This window comes from Girardinichthys multiradiatus, chromosome 14, assembly GCF_021462225.1.
Source record: "Girardinichthys multiradiatus isolate DD_20200921_A chromosome 14, DD_fGirMul_XY1, whole genome shotgun sequence".
NCBI classification, from domain to species: Eukaryota; Metazoa; Chordata; class Actinopteri; order Cyprinodontiformes; family Goodeidae; genus Girardinichthys; species Girardinichthys multiradiatus.
The window spans coordinates 26,667,871-26,690,850 of NC_061807.1; the positions used below are offsets into that span (position 1 = coordinate 26,667,871).

A 22,980-nucleotide genomic window follows, 5' to 3' on the forward strand; every position below is an offset into this window, starting at 1 on the left:
GTAAAGTATCAAGCACAAAACGAATCACCTTTGGTTACCAAATCAAGACTTGGAGTCCCCCTGTGTGTAATCTAATCTCAGTATAAATGCAGCTGTTCTGTGAAGGCCTCAGAGGTTTGTTAGAGAACACTGGGGAACAAACAGCTTCATGAAGACCAAGGAACGCAGCAGACAGGTGACAGAGAACGTTATGGAGACGTTTAGAGGAGGGCTAGCTAAAAAAGCCTTAAGATTATCGTTGCAATGTCTCTGGACTTCTCCTATAGACGGACATGTCCAGGCATGTCAAACTCCAGTCCTTGAGGGCCTCAAGGTGTTTTATTACTTTTAGATTTGTCTCTGCATTAGCAAACCCGAATCACATAATTAGGTCCTTAGCAGAACTCCGTAGAACTTGAGTACATGAGGAGGTAATTGTCTTATTTGATCCAGATGTGTTGGACTTGGGACATTCAGAAGTTGTGAAGTTCACCATTGTGAAGACAACATGATGCTGGTATGCATATTTATTTCAAAGGTAAAGTGTCTGTTGTATATTTGTTTCTCCAACTTTTCAGGCTGGTCCTCCTTTCAAGGAACAAAACGTTAGCTCCTCCCTCATCTTTATTAGAAAATACTCCTGCATCAGTGCTTCTGTGTTTGTGTTTCTGCTAGTGAAGTGTCAAGTGTGCCATTGCTTCGAAGCATGTGTGTCACATCTGGGCAGATTTATTTGACAGTCCTTGTTTGGGATGGAACCAGGAAGAACGAGGAAATGTTCCTGTCTGACAACATTTTGATCTAGTCTCTCCTAATAATAATAACTCATAACTACCTTTTATATAAACAACACTGTGTATTGTATGTTTTCTTTCCTCCAATTTCTGTTTTATAAGGTGAAATGTCTGTGTCCAAAAGAACTTGGAAATAATAACACCTCATATATGCTGAGGTATTATAGAGCCATGCATGAAAACAAGGAGACTAATCAAAGAGGACCAAGCTCAGGTCATTTTAGGATGCAGGATGCTAAGAACAGCTTACAAACAAACATTTAGATTGTGCATTTGTATGACATGACACATTACTCAAAATTCTGTTTGTAATTAAAGATGTATTTCACCAAGTATCTTATATTTTTCTCCATCGGGGGAGAAGAATAATGTAGATATGGCCTTGGTCAATATGGTGATAGAGGATACCCAGCCATTTTAGTATTGTGGAGGATAGTGGATTTAGAAAGTTTGTGGAAGCTTTGAACCCTACCTATGTTCTCCCTACAAGGCAGGTGTGTATCTGATCACATGAAGAATAGTTGCCCATTTATCCATATTAGCAATTCCAAGAGTCCTCTCATCTCTCTTTTAGGCTTTGGCTGAGCAAAGATACGAGGAACCCAAGGAGAAAACCAAAGCCTATAGTGACAGAGGCAGCAGCAGTTGCTGCCTTAGTGTTGGCCTAATTCAATAGGTGGATACACCTTGGAATAGCACATATCTGATGCTCTAATGTCTTTATGACCTCAGGGAACCTGTAGGAGCAGCTTTGACAGGCCTGCAAACTGACATTAGCTCTCTCATCTTCACAGTATGACATTATTGCTCAAAGTCTAAAAGTGCTGTCCCCATTTAATGATGCCACAGCTTTCAGTGGAAACCAGGGTAAGGCATTCCAATGTTGCCAATACTACACCAGTTTGGGAAATCTGAGCTCCAGTACTCTGGACACATACTTGGGAAGGACGGTATTAAACCAAATCCGAAAAGGATCAGAGCCATCACAGATATGCCCAGCCGCACCAACATTACAACATTACCAACTATTCTGGAGAAGTTTCTTCCTGATCTTTCTTCTGTTGTGCACCACATTAACAGCCTGATGAAAAACAATGCCATGTGGAATTGGTTTGACACACAAGAGTGAGCCTTTCGACAAGTGAAAGCTATGCTGACCACTGCACCAGTCTTGGCATATTATGATGCAACTAATCCAACAGCAGTTTACACAGATGCTACAATGGTTTGGGGGCTGCACTGTACCAGCAACAGGGAGACGGGCTCCGGCTCTTCTGAGCTACCGAGTCACTACACAAACTGCCACGGGTGTGAGTCCAGCACAGCTTATGACTGGTCGTCAAATCAGGAGAATTATTCCTGTTCTGCCAAAACAACTGTGCCCCGGATCAGTGGATTGTGAGACTGTCATGATGAAAGACATTCAAACTAGACACTCTCACTGTTTCGTTTACAGCAGGCATCACTCTGCCAGATCTTTGACTGTTCTGCGGTCAGGCCAGAGAGTTGAGGTAAAGCTAGATGGAGAAATGGGTTGGACTACTTCTGCTAAGGTTGTCGACAAGGCACCAGAGCCTAGATGCCACTATGTGCAGACAGAACAGGGGACTGTTGCATGAAGAAATAGGAGACACTTTCGGGGCATTCCAGAGTGTGCAACTAGGGACACACCTGATGAGACTTGTGACTCAAACACCATCAACACTCCATTAGTGTCTCTCTCACTTCCCAGCTGAGGCTCCAGTCAGCCCAATGGCATCTTCACTTCCCAGCCCTAGATCTGCTCCACAGAGGACTTTGGGAGGCAGAGAAATTGACTTCCTGTTCGATTCAGAGACTATGTTACAAAATAATAAGTGTTTACAACAGAAGTGGATAAGCGGTATTTGTAAGAGCAGAGCTATTCGGTGTTATGCTAAGTGGTCAGTGTCCGTTCAGTTAAAGATCTGAGGACCCAAATAAACTGTCTTCAAGTACATGAGTCAGTGAACTTCATGACAAGGAAGAAGCTTTATACTTTGCAGTCCATGAGCATAATGTCACTGCCAAAACTACTCAATCCTTGATTTACAAAGCTAGGCTTCTTTAGCCCCAATAAAGCAGCAGATGGTGAGAGAAGGCTCCTTTCTGAATGTGCTGCTGTTATACATCATTAGACGCCCCCAGCCTGTGAGTCAAGGTAAATGGATACTTTATAATTATTATTGTCATTTGTAGACCCCAGTCCTGCAGACAAGAGACCAAAATGTCACACTAGATGTGACAGTGGAGGTCCACACCTACCTGCATGAACTAAACATTGGAAGACTGGAGAATCCCCTGAAGTATTGGGAACTAAAAAAAGTTAGTAACCCAACTTGTATACACTTTCTGTTGATTTTCTGGCTACCCTTGCTTCTTCAGTGCCCTTTGAAAGGGAATTATCTAAAACAGGTGAAATCATCTCCAAAAAGATGAACAGCCTGAAGACCAGCACATTGGAAAAGTTGTTTTTAAAAAAATACATAAAAAGTTGCCCCTCGTAACATAGGCACAATTACAGATTAATTCATTCCGCTCTGTTTACATTTTTCCATTGATCCAACCATTGTATCATAAAGACAGATTAAGATCAAACTGAGACCATGTTAGGAGTTTCTTTATTGGCATCACACAAACACCATTCATTAATTCAATTTAAAGCTTCACAAAAGAAATTCATGTCATTATAATCACTCTGCCCGTTTTACACTTATTGTCCACTTGATAGCACATTAGAGCCAATGAAGCATCTTGATGCCTCGGCTCACGAGTCGAGCAACTGGATAGAAAGCCTCAGTGCTTCAAGAGGCTTGATCTCACTACAACTAGTTTCTGCTCTGTTCTCTCAAACCCCCAGTGGGTCGTGGCAGATGGTCGCTCACAATGAGCCTGCTTCTGCTGGAGGTTTCTTCCTGTTAAAGTGAACTTTTCCTCTCCACTGTCACTACATACATGCTCAATATGAGGGATTGCTGCAAAGTCAATGTTAGTCTTTACTAGAACATTTTGTTTAAAGGAAAACATTAAGAACCATAAAACTAATTTACTATACCTATCTAATAGTTCCATTGACTGCTTCGACAGTTTTATTATATTTGACATTACAGTAGTTTTTTTTGTATTGTTTGACTTATTTACTGCCACATATTTACACACAAAATGTTGTCTATATTGCATATTTGTTAACAATTGGGTTACATCAGTCACGTGAGCTGCTGATATAAATGTATCCCTGGTGGGAGTTTTCCTGCCTTGGGTGGACATCAGTGTTTAAAAGTGCCTTATCATTACTATTTTAGTTTTGTGCTCTCTACTGTCACGCAAACAGCTGCATCTATTGTATATACCTGGCTATTCCTTGTCAGGCTCATGAGGGGGGGTTGGGGGAGCTAGTACAGTTGTACACCCTGGACAGGTCGTTAGTCCAGTGTGATACAAAGACACGGGACAAACAACCATGCACGCACACACTCATTACTGAGGGCAATTTAGATTGACCAGTTAGCTTATCCTCAGGGTGTGGAAGCTGGAGTACCCAGAGAAAACCCACAAACGCACAAGCAAAACATGCAAACTCCATAAAGGAGGTCTGATCACTGTAACATTCACAGCAGGGTTGCCATCATGTCTCTATATGTCTTTTGTTTTTGTCTTCCTATTTATTCTTAAGCTCTACATTTGCAGTATATTCAGCCCATCTACCATTTCTTGGCCATTCATTTATTAAAAAAAAAAAAAATCACATTTTACAGTTTTTGTCTTTTTCTGCATTTCCTTTTATTTTTCTGTAAAGCACTTTAAATTATCTTGTGTATTAATGGTTTTAGCTTATCTCTACATTTAGCGTAATATATCAAGTATTTAAAGAATAAACAGAGATTAGGGATAATAACTGTGCTCTTTTTTTTAAACTCCTGATTCTGCAGCAGAAATGATTAAATAAGGTATTTCACATTTAAAGTCCTTTTAGGTTTTATTGCCAAACTCTACTTCTCTTTTAATCTTTCTGTTCTCGTCTCTCTCTGGGTTCACAACAACTAAACAGGTCAAGGCATTTTTTTCTGTAAAACTGTTCAATGTGTGTGGGAATAAATGGAAAAATCTCTGACTAATTCCTAATTTCCTGACTAATTTAAAGACCAATAAAAGAAACATGAGCGCATCCTTCACATAAACTCCCAGAAGGTGCAGCAGTAACTTAACCAGTGTAATGTCCCTATAGGACATGTATTTCATCTTCATCTCAGCATTATCAAGGGACATAAAGACTTCAAGTGCCCTCTGACTTTGGACTCATTTCTATGTAGGTGTCTGGACTTTCCAGTGAAACCAGATTCTTTGATCCCACTCCTCATTTTTCATGCATGATAGCTACACCAGACCAAGGCCGACACAAGCAAAGGTTTAATGTAATATCAGTTTAATTTAAATCTTTTTTTGGCTGTAAAAAAATGCAAAAGTTTCAGGACAGATAGAAAAATGCAACTTGTATGCATAACTGATTAGACAAAAGCATGTGCTGCAAATTAAACCGACCATCTGCACTGAACATAGTGTACACACTTTGGCTTCCTTCTCAGCATACTGGCATACGGGGAAAAAAAAAGTCTACGAGCGTTAGTGACAAATAAAAGGGTCACAGGGGTCACGCCCATGTTATCCTGATGAGCACAACCACGTGCTTGAATGCAAAGCAGATCATTTATATTTTTCAAACTGGACGTCATTATAATCACGGAGCTCACAAACTACAACCTCTTTTTTTTTTTTTTTAGCTTAGCTTCCTTCATCATGGTTCTGTTTTCACTTTTAAGTCATGCGTTTACACTGGTCTCAGGGAAACCTGGAGGGTTTCCATGGCAAACCTTTAGCAGCTGAGACAGCATGTTATCATTCACTTTACAGTCATTGCAGTTTTATCATGGGCACCACAACCTGTAAACAGCTGTGGTGAAAACAGGGGAAATCATCACTTTGGTCAAATCTATTAGCATGCAACTCAGGTTCACACATTTTTTTTTTTAGACCAGCAAAAAACCCACTTCCTTTTGAAGTTAAATGATACACAAAATTTGAATTCTAGCTTCAGATAAATGGTGAAAGCAACAAGTGTACATCCATGCCCCTCAAGCAGAATATTGCTTTAATATAAACAGCAGCTAACCTAATAATATGATAGTAAGCAGGTGAAACAATGTTAATGTCCTACATCAAAGTATTACAAGTATTTACAGAATATCTGGTAAAGCGAAGTTCTTTAGTAAAAATTGTTAGTAATTCTACGAATAATGGATCATAACTGAACTAAATGTGCAGATCTGAAAATTGAAGAGCACAGGTGTGAACTAATTTAAAATGACAATGTCTTCAGGTGCTTGCTGCCATGACATAAAAAAGAAAGTTATTAAAACATCTACATCCACGAGGATATTGCACTTATACTACGTCTATTATGAACGCTTTGTGAGCAAGATTATAAAAATGTCAATAACAATAAAGAGCACAGACGTTTCAGGGGTCTGAAATGTCTTTGAAGCAGAAAGAACATTCAGTGTTTGCAAACACTTAGTTAAAGCATGAATAAAAAAAGAGGCCCACTTTATTTTTTACCTTTTATCACAAACTGGATGAACATGTAAAAAATATTTGGAGTGTGGGAAACATTAACATCAGCTCAGATTTCCAAAAATAATCTAATCAAGAGAGCTCCGATTTTATTTTTTTAACTCATTAATAAATGAATTCTGGGAATGAATGTAAGAAAGAAAGATGCAGACGCTGGATAACAAGACTGGACTCTTGCACTCCTTTTCTCTGCCCCAGTTATGAAAACACAGAGCTGCGTTGGTTAGCTTCTCCGACTTTCTCGAAGAACATGAAGTCCTGCAGATCAACGAGAACAAAAAAATAACTTTAAGCAAGATCTCAGGAGATAAAAAACTAATATGGTCACTTATATTCAGGAACTCACGATGAGGAAGCAGGCGCCCATCAGCACAGCCTTTATCTTTACATCCAGGTCCATTGGGAACTGAATGCCGAAGTTGTCCGTGTCTGTGAAGACTTCCTTCAAAAGGCCGCTCCACTGCTTGCTGATCCGACCAATGGATTGGTCGCCATCCTTCCCCTTGAGCTACACAGCAATAATGATAAATAAAACACACAAGCTCAATAAATTATCAGAATATTGCCTGGCTGCAGGTATCACTATCAGAAGCTCTAAATCCAGACCTGGAAATATTTACACACTTTTTGAAAATGAAGTACATCTAGGGCCTGATCTTAAAAGATCCCAAATAAGGGGCGTTAATCTGCTTGTGCAAAAAAAACAACAGTGCACTTGCAATAAGTGGCCGCGTTGCGCACAATCGTCAAAGATTGCACGTGCAATCGATAACAGGTGCAAAACAGGTGCAGAACAGCCTAAATATATGAGGAAACCGAGTGTGTTACTGACTGGCTGCTACTGCTCTCAGTGGAACTACAGCAAAAGCAAACCAAAGCTGTGGTGCTTGAAGCATGCAGGGGTAGTTGTGCTGCATCATTATAAATGATCCAGTTCCGGATCTTTTTGCTTCTGTTCTGTTCAGTAACCTTTGTCGTCACTATTCACAGCAGTAGGTTTGTCATCACATAACAAACCAAATAAACAGAGAGTTCCCTCTCTGTTTATTTGCGCATGCAAAAGGCTGAGTTGGAAGTTGTCCTGCAAGCAGAAACTTCATGTTTGTGGTCCAGACGGACTCAGTGGGGCAAAGACTACATCCTGCTTTGCCTTTACAGCCCAAATCTGTTGACACATGTACAGAAGATTCTCTCTCTCCATCATCTGTCATTGTATCTATGCCTCCTTCTGGCCACGGTGACAGCAGACATTTTTGCAATCCTCAACAAACCAAATTCAATGTGAAAGATGCTTACAGAAGAAAGCTCAAACTACTCCTCTAAGGAACAGGTCAGAGTTCACCTCAAAGTTGACGTCCCCGCAGCAGTTGCAGGCGAAGCAGGGCCCCTCCAGTCTCAGCAGAGTTTGTCCGTCTGCTCCCTGGATGGAGAACTTTGGCAGGAAAGGGTGCCAGTCCTGTTTGACGAAGCCTACAGTGGTTCCCGGCGGTGCCTGGACCTCCATCTGTGGGTCAGATACACATTACCACACAGAATTCAGAAAGTCATTCTCATCGGCACCAACGACTATAAATAAAAACATCACGAGGTCCCAAAGCTACTCACGAAGGCCAGCAGGAATGATAATTGAAGCTGTGACTGAACCATTGTGACACAAAAAGGTAGTAAATCTCACATGGTTCCTGCTTGAGGAGTGAACAGAGAAGTGTTGTGTGTTGTGTGTGTGTGTGTGTGTGGGGGGGGGGGGGGGGGGGGGGGGTATCAGCTTGAGCTCAGGCTAGTCAGAATGGAGAGCTAACGACAGGTTTAAACGGGGGAAACATGACGGAGGATCTGGGAAATGACGAGCAGACAGTTTGGACAGACAAAAGGTCCATTCAGACTCCTAACAGCCCACCCCTGACTGGGCTGACTGGAACAGCCTGAAAGGAGACAAGATGAAAGACAGAGGCCTGATTTATGTTTGGTTGCATCTGGACAGAGTTAAATTAATCTGATCAGGATTTTAAAAAGGCAACATGCGAGTGAAAAATATTTCCAGTTTTGTCTCTATGTGTTTATCATTTTATGACAGATTGGTCCAGATTCCATAGCTTGTCCATGACCAATAACCCAAAGTCCATTGGTTACAACTGAAGGCAAAGTGCAACTTAAAAGCTGGTTGAACATTTCTACGATGACATTTCTTAATGATTAAGTTAAACTCGAGTTAATATCCTGGTAATCTGATGAATCATGTGCAATTTGACAGAAATGTCTGAGAAAGTTGTAAAAACAACACGGCCTTTAAATAAGGCATCAGATAAACCACCATCTATGTGGGACAAACCTGAACCAAAAAATAAAACCACAACATAAATCAATCTAGGTGGTAAAACCAACATCTAATCATAAAGTTCATATAAAAAGTGAACACAGTCCTCTTAATGCGTTTCTGTGGAATAATGATAAATCCTTTGAAATCATTTTCCACGTTTAATGTGAGATATATATACTGCACGATTCAGCTGAAAAACTAACAAATTTGTTACAGGGAAAAATATAAAAAGGTAATAAAGCTCTAGGAACCTGGTTGCATAAGTGAGTGCATCCTCAAACTTCAGCTTTGTTGAACCACCTTTTCATTTTCATTTCAGCATTCGGTCCAGCTTTAGCTCTGGACTCAGGGTTGGTCATTTCTAGCAGACCCGTGTACATTTGGGGGTCAGAACCGACTGATATTTTGAACCGTTTATAATTTCTTCTACCTTGTCCAAATGCTATGTTCCTTCTGAAGAAAAACAATCCTGGAGCATGAAGCTTCTACCACCGTGTTTTACTGCAGGAATGATATTCATGTGCCGTTTTCTGTTTGTGCCTGACTTTCATTTTGAAATTGTGTCCAAAAGGACCATAAAATATTCTCCAACAAGGTTTTGGAAGACTTTAGCCAGGTCTAAATCTGCTTTTGGGGGAGAAAGATGAGACGTCTACTCCTTAGTCCAGTAACATTTTCAACAGCATTGGTGTCAACCTCCGTCGCCTGCCCCTGTCTTCTCTTTTCTTTAATTTTGGAGAAATCTCCAGTTTTTGCAGTGTCACTATTTTATCCAGTTATTGATTTTTGTCTCCACGGTGCGATGGTGTTTTTCTATACCTTCCTCCTGATTGATACCTTTGTACAACAGGATCATTTTGATCCTTTGTGACCTCTAAGCAAACAATGACTTTAGCTAGATAATCCAAATGAGCAAAAGTCAAGAAAGTCCTCCTAGGACAGCTGAACATTATGTAAGGATAACCAGATCTACTACTACAGACAATTAAGGTGGGTCTGTAAAGTATTAGTTTAAAGGTTTGCACCAGTATTTAACCAGGTTATTGTTGTTTTTTTAAGGCTCTCAGATTAGTTATCTTTGTCTCATTTTTACAACCCAAAAACCTGACATAGTAACAGGGGTGTGTAAACATTTCAATATCCACGGTCTTTCTTCCCCAGAGTGTCCAAAACATGCGGCCGAAGGTCTGAAGATACGACGACAAAGTCGATCATCAACCTCCTGCCTAGGGTGTCCTGGTGCCAAGTGCACTGATGAACACCCTTATGTTTGAACATGGTGTTCGTTATGGACAGAAGAACTAATCATATGTTCTAGACAAGGTTATAAAATGGAGCAAATTTAAAATTCCCGAGGCTCATTTCCGGACAGTCAGCCCAGCTGTGCAGAAAATACTAACTATGTTTTTAGGAAATGCTCAAGAGGCTTTTAAGAAAACTGTCTGGTCTTGGGGTCATCCTGCATGGTGTGGTCTGAGAATAGTTTCAATGGCAGGTAAAATAGTGGGAAAACCACAAAAAGCTAAGTCTCAACATTTTGTTGACAGAACATGGAAGACAGCAAGGAATATTTTGGCAAACACAGCTGCCATGCTGTTTTTTGGGTTTTTTCGCCAGATTGAACCTCTAAAACTCAGGGAAGTATTACAGGGTTCCTATGAAAACAAAAACATTTGTAAGAAATCATTGATTTCTAGTGGAATAACCAATTGAAAGGATGGGATCTAACCATGGTATCCAAATAAATGTACAAACTGTCAATTTGTTGAAAATTTCCACCTCGGAGGACAAAATAGTTTTATCTTATCTTATTAATGCTTCAAATGATTACACTAATTCCTTGTGTGGCTTGCAAGCCTGAGAACACCATCTGGACTGTGAAGGACAAAGCTGGCAGTATCATGTTGTTTGAGCGCTTTACTGCAGAGGGGAGTGGTGCGTCATACAAAATAGATCCCGACATGCGGGAGGAACATTACCCAGAAATACTGAGGCAACATCCAAAGACATCAGGCGGGAAGTTAAAGCTTGGCCACAAATAGGTCTTCCAAATAGACAATGACCTGGAGAGTCCCACCGACACCAGTTCTGTCTGAAGGAATGGGCCAAAAAAACATGTCGAAGCCTTCTATGGACCAGCTGTTCGTCAGTGCACAGCAACAGGTGGGGGAGGGGCAGCCAGAGAAAATTCTTGCCATTATCAATTATCTCCATCATTAAACTGATCCATGCCAATCTTGAATAAACCTGTCCACCGGAACAATACAGGACTAGGTGGGTTAGATAGTTACAATATGAGGCTATTAATACCTTCTACTAGAAAAGTTCTGAGTCATTTCAGCCAAACAGACACACCAGGTAAATGTTTAGGACAGACCTCCTGCAGACAGCAAGGACAACAGCAGGAGACACATCGGAAAGGCCGGATGAGACGGATGACCTCCCTGTCCAAGTTGTCGATGATCTTCATGTCGAAGCTGCGCAGAGAGCCGCAGCAGTTCCTGGTGCAGCAGTCGTTCTTCTCCTTGGCCTTGTAGATCTTCTGGCCCAGACTGTTTTTTATCTCATATTGATTGTTTGTTTCAAATCCAATGAAGGCTGTGGAAGAGCAAGGAGAGGAGATGGTTCGACAGGGGCGTAAAGCTGAGCATGAAGCACTTCCTTGTCCAGACTCAGAAATTTGCGTGCACCCTTGATTAAGATGTGTTAAAAAAAACCTTTAAATTAATTAATATTTTGTTGCAGCATCAACTCACAAAAAAATAAAATGTAGAAAATCCTAGCTTCAATTTGCTTATATTTATATAGTGCAGAAAAAAAATCTACTAATTAACTAATAAATGATTTTAACAAAACTCACCTGTTGCATAAATGTAAAAAATGTATTTTAAGCCAAAGTTTCTAGGAACTTTTTTTTAATGGGCAGAACTACAGTACTCAACTTTAAAAAGTGACACCAAAACAAAGCAGGGAGGACTCCCAGCTTTCACTAAACTCCGCCATGTGAAAACATTAAGGCTTCTCAGCTACGATGAAGAAATGAAGGGGGACCGACCCAAAGCTTTACGTGTTTGCTTATTTAACAGCGATAAGGTATGCCGCTCCCCGTCCACTGAACCTCATTACTCAATGTCTCAATGTCGAATGTCAACAACACGGACACAGAGAAAAATCATACAATTGGCCCCACCGGGCCCACTGACCATACCAGAAACATGCCTAAAACGAACGGTAAGAGAGGCATGGCAACCAGTTGTTGGGGAGTGATACCAGAAAAAGCCATTTCTGTTCTACCATCACAAACATAAACATGTGGTGTTTGCTAACTGCTACTGAATCATGTGTTTTGTTCAGATGGGACTAAGAGTGTGGCTTTTTGTTTTACAACAAGCCCTCCAGGTGAGTCTGGCATAAAACACAGACTAAATATGTGGAAAAGCACCTTGTGTCCATTGTCAAGCACAGCGGAGGATCTGTGATGCTGTGGTCCCGTTTCCTCTCCAAAAACCTTGGAAATATTGTTAAAACGTGGGCAGCATCATCAGGATCTGATGGCTCCTGCCAGAAATCTGGAAATTGTTCCTAAATGACATTTCTGGAGAATAATGGCAGGAAACTGGTTCACCAGATACAACATGTACCTCCTTCAAAGGACATCTCAGTCCCCAGACCTAAATCCTAATGTAAATATTCATCTACTGTTTGATCTCTCCTCTCATGCATCAAATCCTCTTAAATTAAAGGTTAGATTTTCTACAATTTTCAGTGGTTCTGCTACTGCAAGAAAAGATTATTTTATTTTTTCACACACCTTTACAAAGGGAGCCCATCAATTGTAGGTAAAAAAGCTACATGAATAAGATTTACCTTCTAGGAGCTCAACTTTTTGATGGATCAGGATCTGATCGATCTAAAACACACAGAACAAAATTACAGACAAGGAGCGGACAACTCCAACTCCAGAAGTCATGTTCATTCCTGCAAATCCATGCATCCTCTTCCCATCTTGAAACAGGCGAAAGGACTGCAAGCATATTTTAAATATTTTCAGTGCAGAGTAGCATACAGCAAGAATTTTAACTTTTGAAAACACCAACAGGTTAGTACGAGCAGACTCTCACGTATAAGGTAACTTTTTACCATTTCACCTGAGCCCACAGCTTAATGTGAAAATTTACACACAGCAAACCTGCTGACTTACTGTTCTTTTATGGGTACATTGTTTCAAAGTTCAAACGGCCAACAGGATAAAGTTTATAAAACAACATAGGGAAAAGAAAACCTAGACATCTGACTGGGATGTTTTAAAAGATGCAGCCAGATTATTTTGAATAAATTCAGTGTAAGCTCTGTGGAAGTAAAATAAATAAAAGAGTGCATCTTAGCCGTCTTATGTTATGTTTTTCTAACAGGAATCAAGCGACACGTGAGCGGAAACAGAGTGCAATAAAGCACGTTGATGCTTCCTCCACAATGGTAGAAATCCACTTAGACTTTAAGCTGTTTCTCAACACTAGAAGGGAAGGAAGCATCGCTAGCACTGATTGTGACCACCGGCAACATTTTCTGATTTTAATGGCACAAACTAATGTTAATCTGACAGAATTTTAGTTGCATATGTTGATCAGATATTTCCTCTCTTTCTGACCTACCTGTGTTAGATACTCGAGCCCAGGCGGGACCCCGACAGCAACTGGAGCCGGAGAGATGCCCATTGGCATGCCACCATACTCCTGTCCTTGACCAGGAGCAGGGCCCGGTTGATACATAACCGGAGGTGGCCCCGGGTTGTAGCCCATGTTAAAGCCTGGTGGAGGGACCTGGCTGGGGTCTCCGTAGCCCCCCGCTGGAACCGGATAAGGGGGTGCAGCATGGCCACCGGGTTGTGGGAAAAGAGGCTGGTTGGGAGGGCTTGAATAACCTAGAGAGAAATACAGAGAAACATGTTCATCTTTTACTGATTCCAAGCTGAAATTCCTGGTTTTCTCAATGATGAGATTATATATTGCAGGTTTCCCTAGAATTTTACCTGATAGACCAGCACAAAGTAGTGCAAAATTGTAAAGTTGGGGATTGTAAAGAAAACTACAAATAAAACTCCTAAAGGTATTTTATCCCCTCTGAGTAAATACTTTTTAAGCTTTTTTTATCCAGTTCTCTTTACAAAAAGGCTCAATCTCAGTAAGAATGCATGGAGAGTATCTGTGAACATTTAAGGTTCAGGTCTTGCAGCAGATTTTCAATTGGATTTAGGTCTGGACTTTGACTAAGCCATTGTAACACATTAAATAATCTAAAACCAGAGCTACAATGGAATGTGTAGCTCGGGTCGTAAATTAAGGGTTGTTCTGCTAGAAGGTGATCTGCAACCACAGTCTTGAGCCTTTAGCAGCTTCTAACAGGTTTTCTTCCTGTATTTAGCTCCATCCATCTTCCCATCAGCTCTGACCAGCTTCCTAGTTCCTACTGCATCCCCACAGCATTACATTGCCACCAACGTGTTTCACAGTTTTCTGCCACACACAGTGGGGCGGTGTTTGGTTCGGAAACCACAGGTTCCCATGTTTTCGCAAGTGTTGCTATCCTGTTCCTGTCTTCAAGCCCTGACCTTCGGCATGATGCAGTTACAAAATACTACAACATTTGTTTGCCATGTGGATGGACTCAGCCTTAAAGAACCGTCCCTTCACATCAAACTGCAAGTCAGTTCAGGTGGTTCAGGTCACCCCAGGATGCCTCTCATAGAGCTTTTCCAAGCACATCCCACTGGGATTCACATGCTAAGCACTCAGTGGAACAACATCATATGCCGTCTGGCCTGGAAATGCCTTGGGAACCTCCAGAACGAGCTGGAGAGGTCCCTCGGACCTGCTCCGCAACCCAATCTTGGATACACAGAAGACAAAACTGAAAAGGTTTAATTCCAACAGTTAAATAAGTTTGTGTTAACCAGAACCAGCTAAACCACAAGCAAACATCACACAAAACTAAAGTCATCGTCAAGGCTTATTCACTTCTATATTAAGCCGACTTTTGCCATTCAAATTTTCAAGCTAATTTTCTATAATCTAAAATGTACTGAATCTCTAATTGCATTTATACAGGACAATTTTACACATAGCCTACCGAAAAACACTTCCACTGCAAATATATTTCCTAAAACTGACAACAAACCTGCCTTCTTTGAGAATTTCTGCCCCGCAAGCATCATAACCTGCTAAACTGGAGAAAAGCTGAAACAGAGAAGAAGCCACAATGCAAACCACTGAAGCCTAGACTTGTTCATTACCTTACCCTCGCGGTAAGAATCAGACGATTCATTAAAAGACAGAAGATGATGGTGGGAACAATGTTTAGAGGTGGGACTGATTGTTGTGTGAGAATGCCTCCATGCTTCCGTTTAGCCTGGATTGTGCAACTTCTCCCTGCTGGGAGCGCCAGAAACCGCAGCAAAAAGAAGCTTTTTACAGGACAGGGAGCGAACAGAAGATGTGTGAACAGTCATGGTAAAAACAAAGTACATCCACTTTCAGTTGAACGGCTTTTCCTATAAGGGAAAAAGCATGAATGTTCTGGTCTTTACTGGGTTCTAAACATGGTTTAAATCTCACCTTAAGTTTGCAAAACACACAACAGAAACCACACCATCATGTATTAAACAAAAAGACGGCCAAAATAGACGAGCCGTGTGTACAAAATCAAAGTGTACACCATGAGTTGTTCTCTATAAGACTTTTCAGCATCTCCCACATTTGTGGAGGAATTGTGATGGTCGACCATGAATCCCCTTGTAAAGGAAAGTACTCCATAGTCAATGTGAGACCATCTGTCTGACAACTGAAATTTGGACCAAACTGGGTCATCAACACAACAATGTTCCCATTCAGAACAGTGGATCTACTACAGAATGCCAGAAAAACACAAGAATCAAGGTGTGGCCAGGATTCAGTTGAAGACTGGACCTCCGCCTGGTTGAACAGTAGCTCAAGCATCAGGTTACATCAGGTTATATGGCGTGAGTAAGACTCTTCCACAAAGGTGTGCCGTCTCCAGGTGTTCTTTTAATGTGACGAGGAGGGTTGAGGTCAGCCCACCTCTGTTACACCCGACTCGCCAAGCGAGGTAGTCACAGGCCTGCAACGACTGACTTGTACGGGGACAAGTCGACCTTGTGAGGCTGGGAAGGGAAATAGTGAATACATACGGTGTGACCAGCTAGCCACAGGATTTGAAAGTGTAAACAGGACTGAAACGTAACTTCTGAAGAGAAGAGAAAGAAGCTGAGATATTTAATCTTAATTTAAAGCATTTGTTCGTCCAACGACAGGATTGCTAAACTGGCTTTATTGTTTTTGAAAAGAAAAGTATGGGGAGACCGCCAACGTGGACTGTATGTGTAGGGCCCACGTCGATGCAGCGCGACGGCTGCCGTCATCCTACACTTCGTTTCAAAACCTCACAGATGTGCAGAATATACCCGCCTCCCTGGCCTTTATGAGAGAAATGTTTTGTGAAAGAAGCTACAGTTTGAACAAGCATCAAGAACTGCAGGGGATTAGGTGAATTGGACCTGGAGACAAATCCGGACTTGTAATACAGTTTAGCCAAAGAATTACCAAGAATCCCCACCTTTTCACCCATTCTCCATTTCATATCCTTACAGTTCTCCTCATATAGTGCTCGACTTTGTCAGGGATGAAATGATGACTTTTACAGAGAGTTATTTCATGACAAAAGAAGCTTTCAGAGTGGCCTAGTCAAAGTCGTGACTTAAATCTGAGATTCTGTGTCAAGAGCTTGAACCGGCTGTTCATGCCCTAAAACGCTCCACTGAAATTTTGTAAAGACGAGTGGGCCAAAACTCCTCCACAGCGATGTAAAAGACTCATTGCCAGTTTTCACAAACACTAGAGGATAGAACAACCAGGTATTACGGTTAGAGGACAGCAAGACCATCTACAGGGGTTGGACAATGAGACTGAAACACCTGTCATTTAATGTGGGAGGTTTCATGGCTAAATTGGACCAGCCTGGTAGCCAGTCTTTATTGATTGCACATTGCACCAGTAAGAGCAGAGTGTGAAGGTTCAATTACAGTGCCTTGCGAAAGTACTCGGCCTCCTTGAACTTTTCAACCTCTTGCCTCATTTCAGGCTTCAAACATAAAGATATAAAATTAAAATTTTTTGTGAAGAATCAACAACAAGTGGGACACAATCGTGAAGTGGAATGAAATTTATTGGATGTGTCAAACTTTTTTAACAAATAAAAAACTGAGAAGTGGGACGTGCAATATTATTCGGCCCCCTCGCGTTAATACTTTGTAGCACCATCCTTTGCTGCAATTACAGCTGCAAGTCGCTTGGGGTTTGTCTCTATCAGTTTTGCACATCGGGAGAATGAAATTCTTGCCCATTCTTCCTTGCAAACCAGCTGGAGCTCAGTGAGGTTGGATGGAGAGCGTTCGTGAACAGCAGTCTTCAACTCTTTCCACAGATTCTCGATTGGATTCAGGTCTGGACTTTGACTTGGCCATTCCAACACCTGGATACGTTTATTTGTGAACCATTCCATTGTAGATTTGGCTTTATGTTTTGGATCATTGTCTTGTTGGAAGATAAATCTCCGTCCCAGTCTCAGGTCTCTTGCAGACTCCAACAGGTTTTCTTCCAGAATGGTCCTGTATTTGGCCCCATCCATCTTCCCATCTATTTTGACCATCTTCCCTGTCCCTGCTGATGAAAAGCAGGCCCAAACCATGATGCTGCCACCACCATGTTTGACAGTGGGGATGGTGTGTTCAGGGTGATGAGCTGTGTTGCTTTTACGCCAAACATATCATTTTGCATTGTGGCCAAACAGTTTGATTTTGGTTTCATCTGACCAGAGCACCTTCTTCCATGTTTGGTGTGTCTCCCAGGTGGCTTGTGGCAAACTTTAAACGAGACTTTTTATGGATATCTTTGAGAAATGGCTTTCTTCTTGCCACTCTTCCATAAAGGCTAGATTTATGCAGTGTACGACTGATTGTTGTCCTATGGACAGACTCTCCCACCTCAGCTGTAGATCTCTGCAGTTCATCCAGAGTGATCATGGGCCTCTTGGTTGAATCTCTGATCAGTCTTCTCCTTGTTCGAGAAGAAAGTTTAGAGGGACGGCCGGGTCTTGGTAGATTTGCAGTGGTCTGATAGTCCTTCCATTTCAATATGATTGCTTGCACAGTGCTCCTTGGGATGTTTAAAGCTTGGGAAATCTTTTTGTATCCAAATCCAGCTTTAAACTTCTCCACAACAGTATCTCGGACCTGCCTGGTGTGTTCCTTGGTCTTCATGATGCTCTCTGCGCTTTGAACAGAACCCTGAGACTATCACAGAGCAGGTGCATTTATATAGAGACTTGATTACACACAGGTGGATTCTATTTATCATCATCAGTCATTTGGGACAACATTGGATCATTCAGAGATCCTCACTGAACTTCTGGAGTGAGTTTGCTCCACTGAAAGTAAAGGGGCCGAATAATATTGCACGCCCCACTTTTCAGTTTTTTATTTGTTAAAAAGGTTTGACACATCCAATAAATTTCATTTCACTTCACGATTGTGTCCCACTTGTTGTTGAATCTTCACAAAAAATTTGAATTTTATATCTTTATGTTTGAAGCCTGAAATGTGGCAAAAGGTTGAAAAGTTCAAAGGGGCCGCGTACTTTTGCAAAGCACTGTAGCAGGGTAAGAGCACAGTTTTGCTCAAAATATTGAAATGCACACAACATTATGGGTGACATACCAGAGTTCAAAAGAGGACAAATTGTTGGTGCACGTCTTGCTGGCGCATCTGTGACCAAGACAGCAGGTCTTTGTGATGTATATGTCATTCCCAAGACAAATTGACGCTGTATTGGCCGCAAAAGGAGGCCCTACACCATTCTAACAAATTATTGTTGTCTAAAACCAGGTGTTTCAGTTTCATTGTCCAACCCCTGTAGGTTGGGATAACGTTTATCCTCTTAACAAATGAAATCATTTCACTAATTAATGACTTTCACAACTGGCGGCCTGTCCAGGGTGTAGACAATGGATGGATGATTTTTATACAACGCTGTATAGTCTGCAGTAAGGAAATTTTGTCATGTGCCAACAATAAATAAAATCAGTCAGAGTCATTGTGCTTTGATCAGGGGTCTAACCTGTCCTTACTGTAGAAAAGTCAAGAGGCAAACACAACCCATTTTACATTTTTAGACCATTTGTTTGACTCCATAATTGATGAAAATATCTAACTGCAACAAAAAAATTAAATATATGCCATAGTGTGAGGACACTGGTACAAAACTGTACGAAATACAGTCAGGAAGCAATAAAATAGCATGACCCAGAGTCCATTTCCACTCTTCAAGAACTCCCTCTTTTTTTTTTGGACTGAGACATTTCCGATCCAACCATTTAAATATAGATATTAGTGCATCTCCTCTGTTTTGCCTAAAACAGAGATATGTTTGTCAGCTTTCCTCCCGACATTTCACTCAGTTCCTCGTTGTGTACACACTGATGTGACTAACATCTAACAAAACAGGTTTTTGTGATCTTGGTATTAAGCCCCAACAACGAGTTAAGCCCAGCAAGTAGAAGGTCATGAGAGTCCAATTTGTTTTAGCTCATAAGACGGGAAATAAGAAATCAGGCCCGACTCTTTTCACATTCCTTCACCCACTTTCCTGGGAACAACACAAGATTTGCATCTGCGCAAATGCAAGGCTGACTGTACAGGCAGGGAAAAGGAGCTAGACAGGCACGCAGGACATCCCCAAAACTTTCAACAGGGAGGAAAGGGTCTACAGGACCAAAATCAGAGATGCTATCACCGTAGCATCCCAGGTTTCTGATTACACCACCTTTCAGGCACAGAGGACACGTGAGGAGTCAGAAGGTCGAAGGTCGCGGAGGCTGTGCCGGCTCATTATTCACTGAACTCTGTGTAAAAAACCTGGGTTAGGCAAGAGTGGTGGAAACTTTGTAGGACGAGTCAAACAATGTCACAATAGCTGCAAGATGTCATCATGGGAGGGACTGAGAGGAGGAAAGTTTTTGTTTTTTTTATGGTAACGTGGAAAATATGCACAGAATCTGCACTGAAATGTTGATGTAACCGGAAATAACTTACCTGGAGCAGACATTGTGATTGGTGGAGAAATGGAGATCAAAATGAGGTCACACTTCCGAAATCCCTCCCAGGTTTTCCTTGGAAAACTGAGGGAGAGAAAAAAAAATGTAGAAAAAAAGGGGTGGGAGAGTTGTCATATAAACCGAAACCGTGGAAAGGTGAGGAGGGGTGTACAGAAAGAAAAAGCGAGAATCCAGGGCGCATAATGGAAACCATATTACTGCTATAAGGCATGTTTATGAAGCCACAATTACAACCAAAAAGAAAAGAAAAGCTAACAGAGTAAAAGTGGGTGTGCCATGTTTAAACAGGCACACTTAACTGGTCACTACTGGTTCCACCTGCTTTAATCGTTTATAACATTTTCAGGGAAAACGTAACTTCTTATCTAAAACATGCTGGCCTGTTGTGGCCTTTTTTTCCACTCTACCCCGTTAAAACTGAGCAGTAAACACCAAATAAAAACCTCCAATCAGCGTTTTAAGTACTGATGTGATGTAACTTAACTTACCCGAGTAAATAAATCCAAAGGAAGAGTAGAAAAGCAGATAAGTGGTGTTTCGAGTCCTTTTACCAACCTGTTTGCCGTTACTGCTGCAGTCGCCACAGTCACTCCACCTCCCCTTCAATCTCTCCTCCCCTTTCCGTCTCCTGAGAGATTTCTTTGGGCTCCCTTGAAGGGCGGCAACCCGCAGGGGACAAATATGAACAGAGGCGGGAACCAGATTTATTCGAGCTAACAGTTATGTCTGAATTATTTTAGACCAACCTTAGCTGACACAGCCAGCTCACAGGTGGAAAACGGAAACGTACTTTTTCGAAGTTATTCACGTCGAGCACAACTCCAGTCGAAGAAAACGGTCAGACCTTTACGTTGCGTCTTTTACGCACTTCCGCGTGCGTGCGTGCAACCAGCATTATGGTACTTTCAAAATAAAAGCAAGTGAGTAGTGTTTTACATCTTACTTTGACACTTAGAAAATTAAACGAGTCTTAAAATCGACATTAGAACAACCGAGAAGGGAATCGATAACAAACGTCAGTCAGTCATTTTCTACCGCATATTCCATAGTGGGTCACAGGAGAGCTGGTGTCTATCTCCAGCAGTCTATGGGCGAGAAGCAGGGTATACCCTGGACAAGTCGCCAGTCCATCGCAGGGCAACACACAAACAACCATGCACACACTCATTCATACACCTAAGGGGCAATTTAAAGAGACCAATTAACCTAACAGGCATGTCTTTGGACTGTGGGAGGAAGCTGGAGTACCCAGTGAGAACCCATGCATGCACAGGGAGAACATGCAAACTCCCCAGTAGGGAATCAAACCCATGACCTTCTTGCTGCAAGGCAACAGTGCTACCAACTGCACCACCATGCAGCCCTCAATAACTGTTTATTTTAATAATCAGTTCCCAACATTTTTATTATTTTATTTATTATTGTCATTATTTAATAATTTCACAGTATTTCATATATATATATATGAAATAAAAAAGTAAAAAATAAAGCCCAGAGTGGGGTATATATATAGATATGTACCCTAAGTTGCTTTAAATCAAGATTAAAAACTTATTTGTTTAGAGTGGCCTTTGACTGTGCCATCTAGGCATGATTAGTCGCGTTTTCAGTCCAATTTTCCTTTCATTTTCTTGTCCATCATTGTATTCTCTGTATTTTATTTTACTTTTTTAAATTACCTCTGTTGTTTGATTTTATCATTTGATTTGTTTTTATGTGTCTGTATCTGTGTTTATTTGCTTTGTGATTGTATTGTAATTGTATGTACAGCGCTTTGAGTGTCTCGTTGCTGAAAAGCGCTATATAAATAAACTTACCCTAACCCTACCCTTACCCTATATCATAGATAGATATGTACATGTGTGTAAGTATACAGGTCCTTCTCAAAATATTAGCATATTGTGATAAAGTTCATTATTTTCCATAATGTCATGATGAAAATTTAACATTCATATATTTTAGATTCATTGCACACTAACTGAAATATTTCAGGTCTTTTATTGTCTTAATACGGATGATTTTGGCATACAGCTCATGAAAACCCAAAATTCCTAACTCACAAAATTAGCATATCATTAAAAGGGTCTCTAAACGAGCTATGAACCTAATCATCTGAATCAACGAGTTAACTCTAAACACCTGCAAAAGATTCCTGAGGCCTTTAAAACTCCCAGCCTGGTTCATCACTCAAAACCCCAATCATGGGTAAGACTGCCGACCTGACGGCTGTCTAGAAGGCCACTATTGACACCCTCAAGCAAGAGGTTAAGACACAGAAAGACATTTCTGAACGAATAGGCTGTTCCCAGAGTGCTGTATCAAGGCACCTCAGTGGGAAGTCTGTGGGAAGGAAAAAGTGTGGCAGAAAACGCTGCACAACGAGAAGAGGTGACCTGTACCCTGAGGAAGATTGTGGAGAAGGGCCGATTCCAGACCTTGGGGGACCTGCGGAAGCAGTGGACTGAGTCTGGAGTAGAAACATCCAGAGCCACCGTGCACAGGCGTGTGCAGGAAATGGGCTACAGGTGCCGCATTCCCCAGGTCAAGCCACTTTTGAACCAGAAACAGCGGCAGAAGCGCCTGACCTGGGCTACAGAGAAGCAGCACTGGACTGTTGCTCAGTGGTCCAAAGTACTTTTTTCGGATGAAAGCAAATTCTGCATGTCATTCAGAAATCAAGGTGCCAGAGTCTGGAGGAAGACTGGGGAGAAGGAAAAGCCAAAATGCCAGAAGTCCAGTGTCAAGTACCCACAGTCAGTGATGGTCTGGGGTGCCGTGTCAGCTGCTGGTGTTGGTCCACTGTGTTTTATCAAGGGCAGGGTCAATGCAGCTAGCTATCAGGAGATTTTGGAGCACTTCATGCTTCCATCTGCTGAAAAGCTTTATGGAGATGAAGATTTCATTTTTCAGCACGACCTGGCACCTGCTCACAGTGCCAAAACCACTGGTAAATGGTTTACTGACCATGGTATCACTGTGCTCAATTGGCCTGCCAGCTCTCCTGACCTGAACCCCATAGAGAATCTGTGGGATATTGTGAAGAGAACGTTGAGAGACTCA

General features: G+C 41.5%; 1 protein-coding gene across 4 annotated transcripts; it reads right to left on the minus strand.

Annotated features, from left to right (window-relative positions):
- Positions 1–5,510: 5,510 nt before the first annotated feature.
- On the minus strand, positions 5,511–20,781 carry LOC124881035 (phospholipid scramblase 3-like). 4 transcript variants are annotated; one of them, XM_047386523.1, is made up of 9 exons: positions 20,711–20,781; positions 20,476–20,570; positions 19,898–19,983; positions 13,389–13,657; positions 12,604–12,646; positions 11,114–11,334; positions 7,762–7,923; positions 6,766–6,927; positions 5,511–6,677 (listed from the first exon to the last, which is right to left on the minus strand). In XM_047386523.1, the coding sequence occupies exons 3-9, from the start codon at positions 19,908–19,910 to the stop codon at positions 6,618–6,620; spliced, it is 930 nt and encodes a 309-aa protein (XP_047242479.1). In that variant the 5' UTR covers positions 19,911–19,983; positions 20,476–20,570; positions 20,711–20,781; the 3' UTR covers positions 5,511–6,617. The 4 variants fall into 4 exon arrangements, with proteins under 4 accessions (XP_047242479.1, XP_047242477.1, XP_047242478.1 ...); XM_047386521.1 differs by having other exon boundaries at positions 20,476–20,761; XM_047386522.1 differs by having other exon boundaries at positions 20,409–20,761.
- Positions 20,782–22,980: the final 2,199 nt, after the last annotated feature.

What these genes read in the sequence shown, in the direction of transcription:
- LOC124881035 (XM_047386523.1), bottom strand. An exon ending in AAAAGTTGAGCTCCTAGAAG is followed by an intron (nt 11,335 to 12,603) that starts GTAAATCTTATT and finishes GCTCTTCCACAG; the next exon opens with CCTTCATTGGATTTGAAACA. An exon ending in TGGGCGCCTGCTTCCTCATC is followed by an intron (nt 6,678 to 6,765) that starts GTGAGTTCCTGA and finishes GTTGATCTGCAG; the next exon opens with GACTTCATGTTCTTCGAGAA.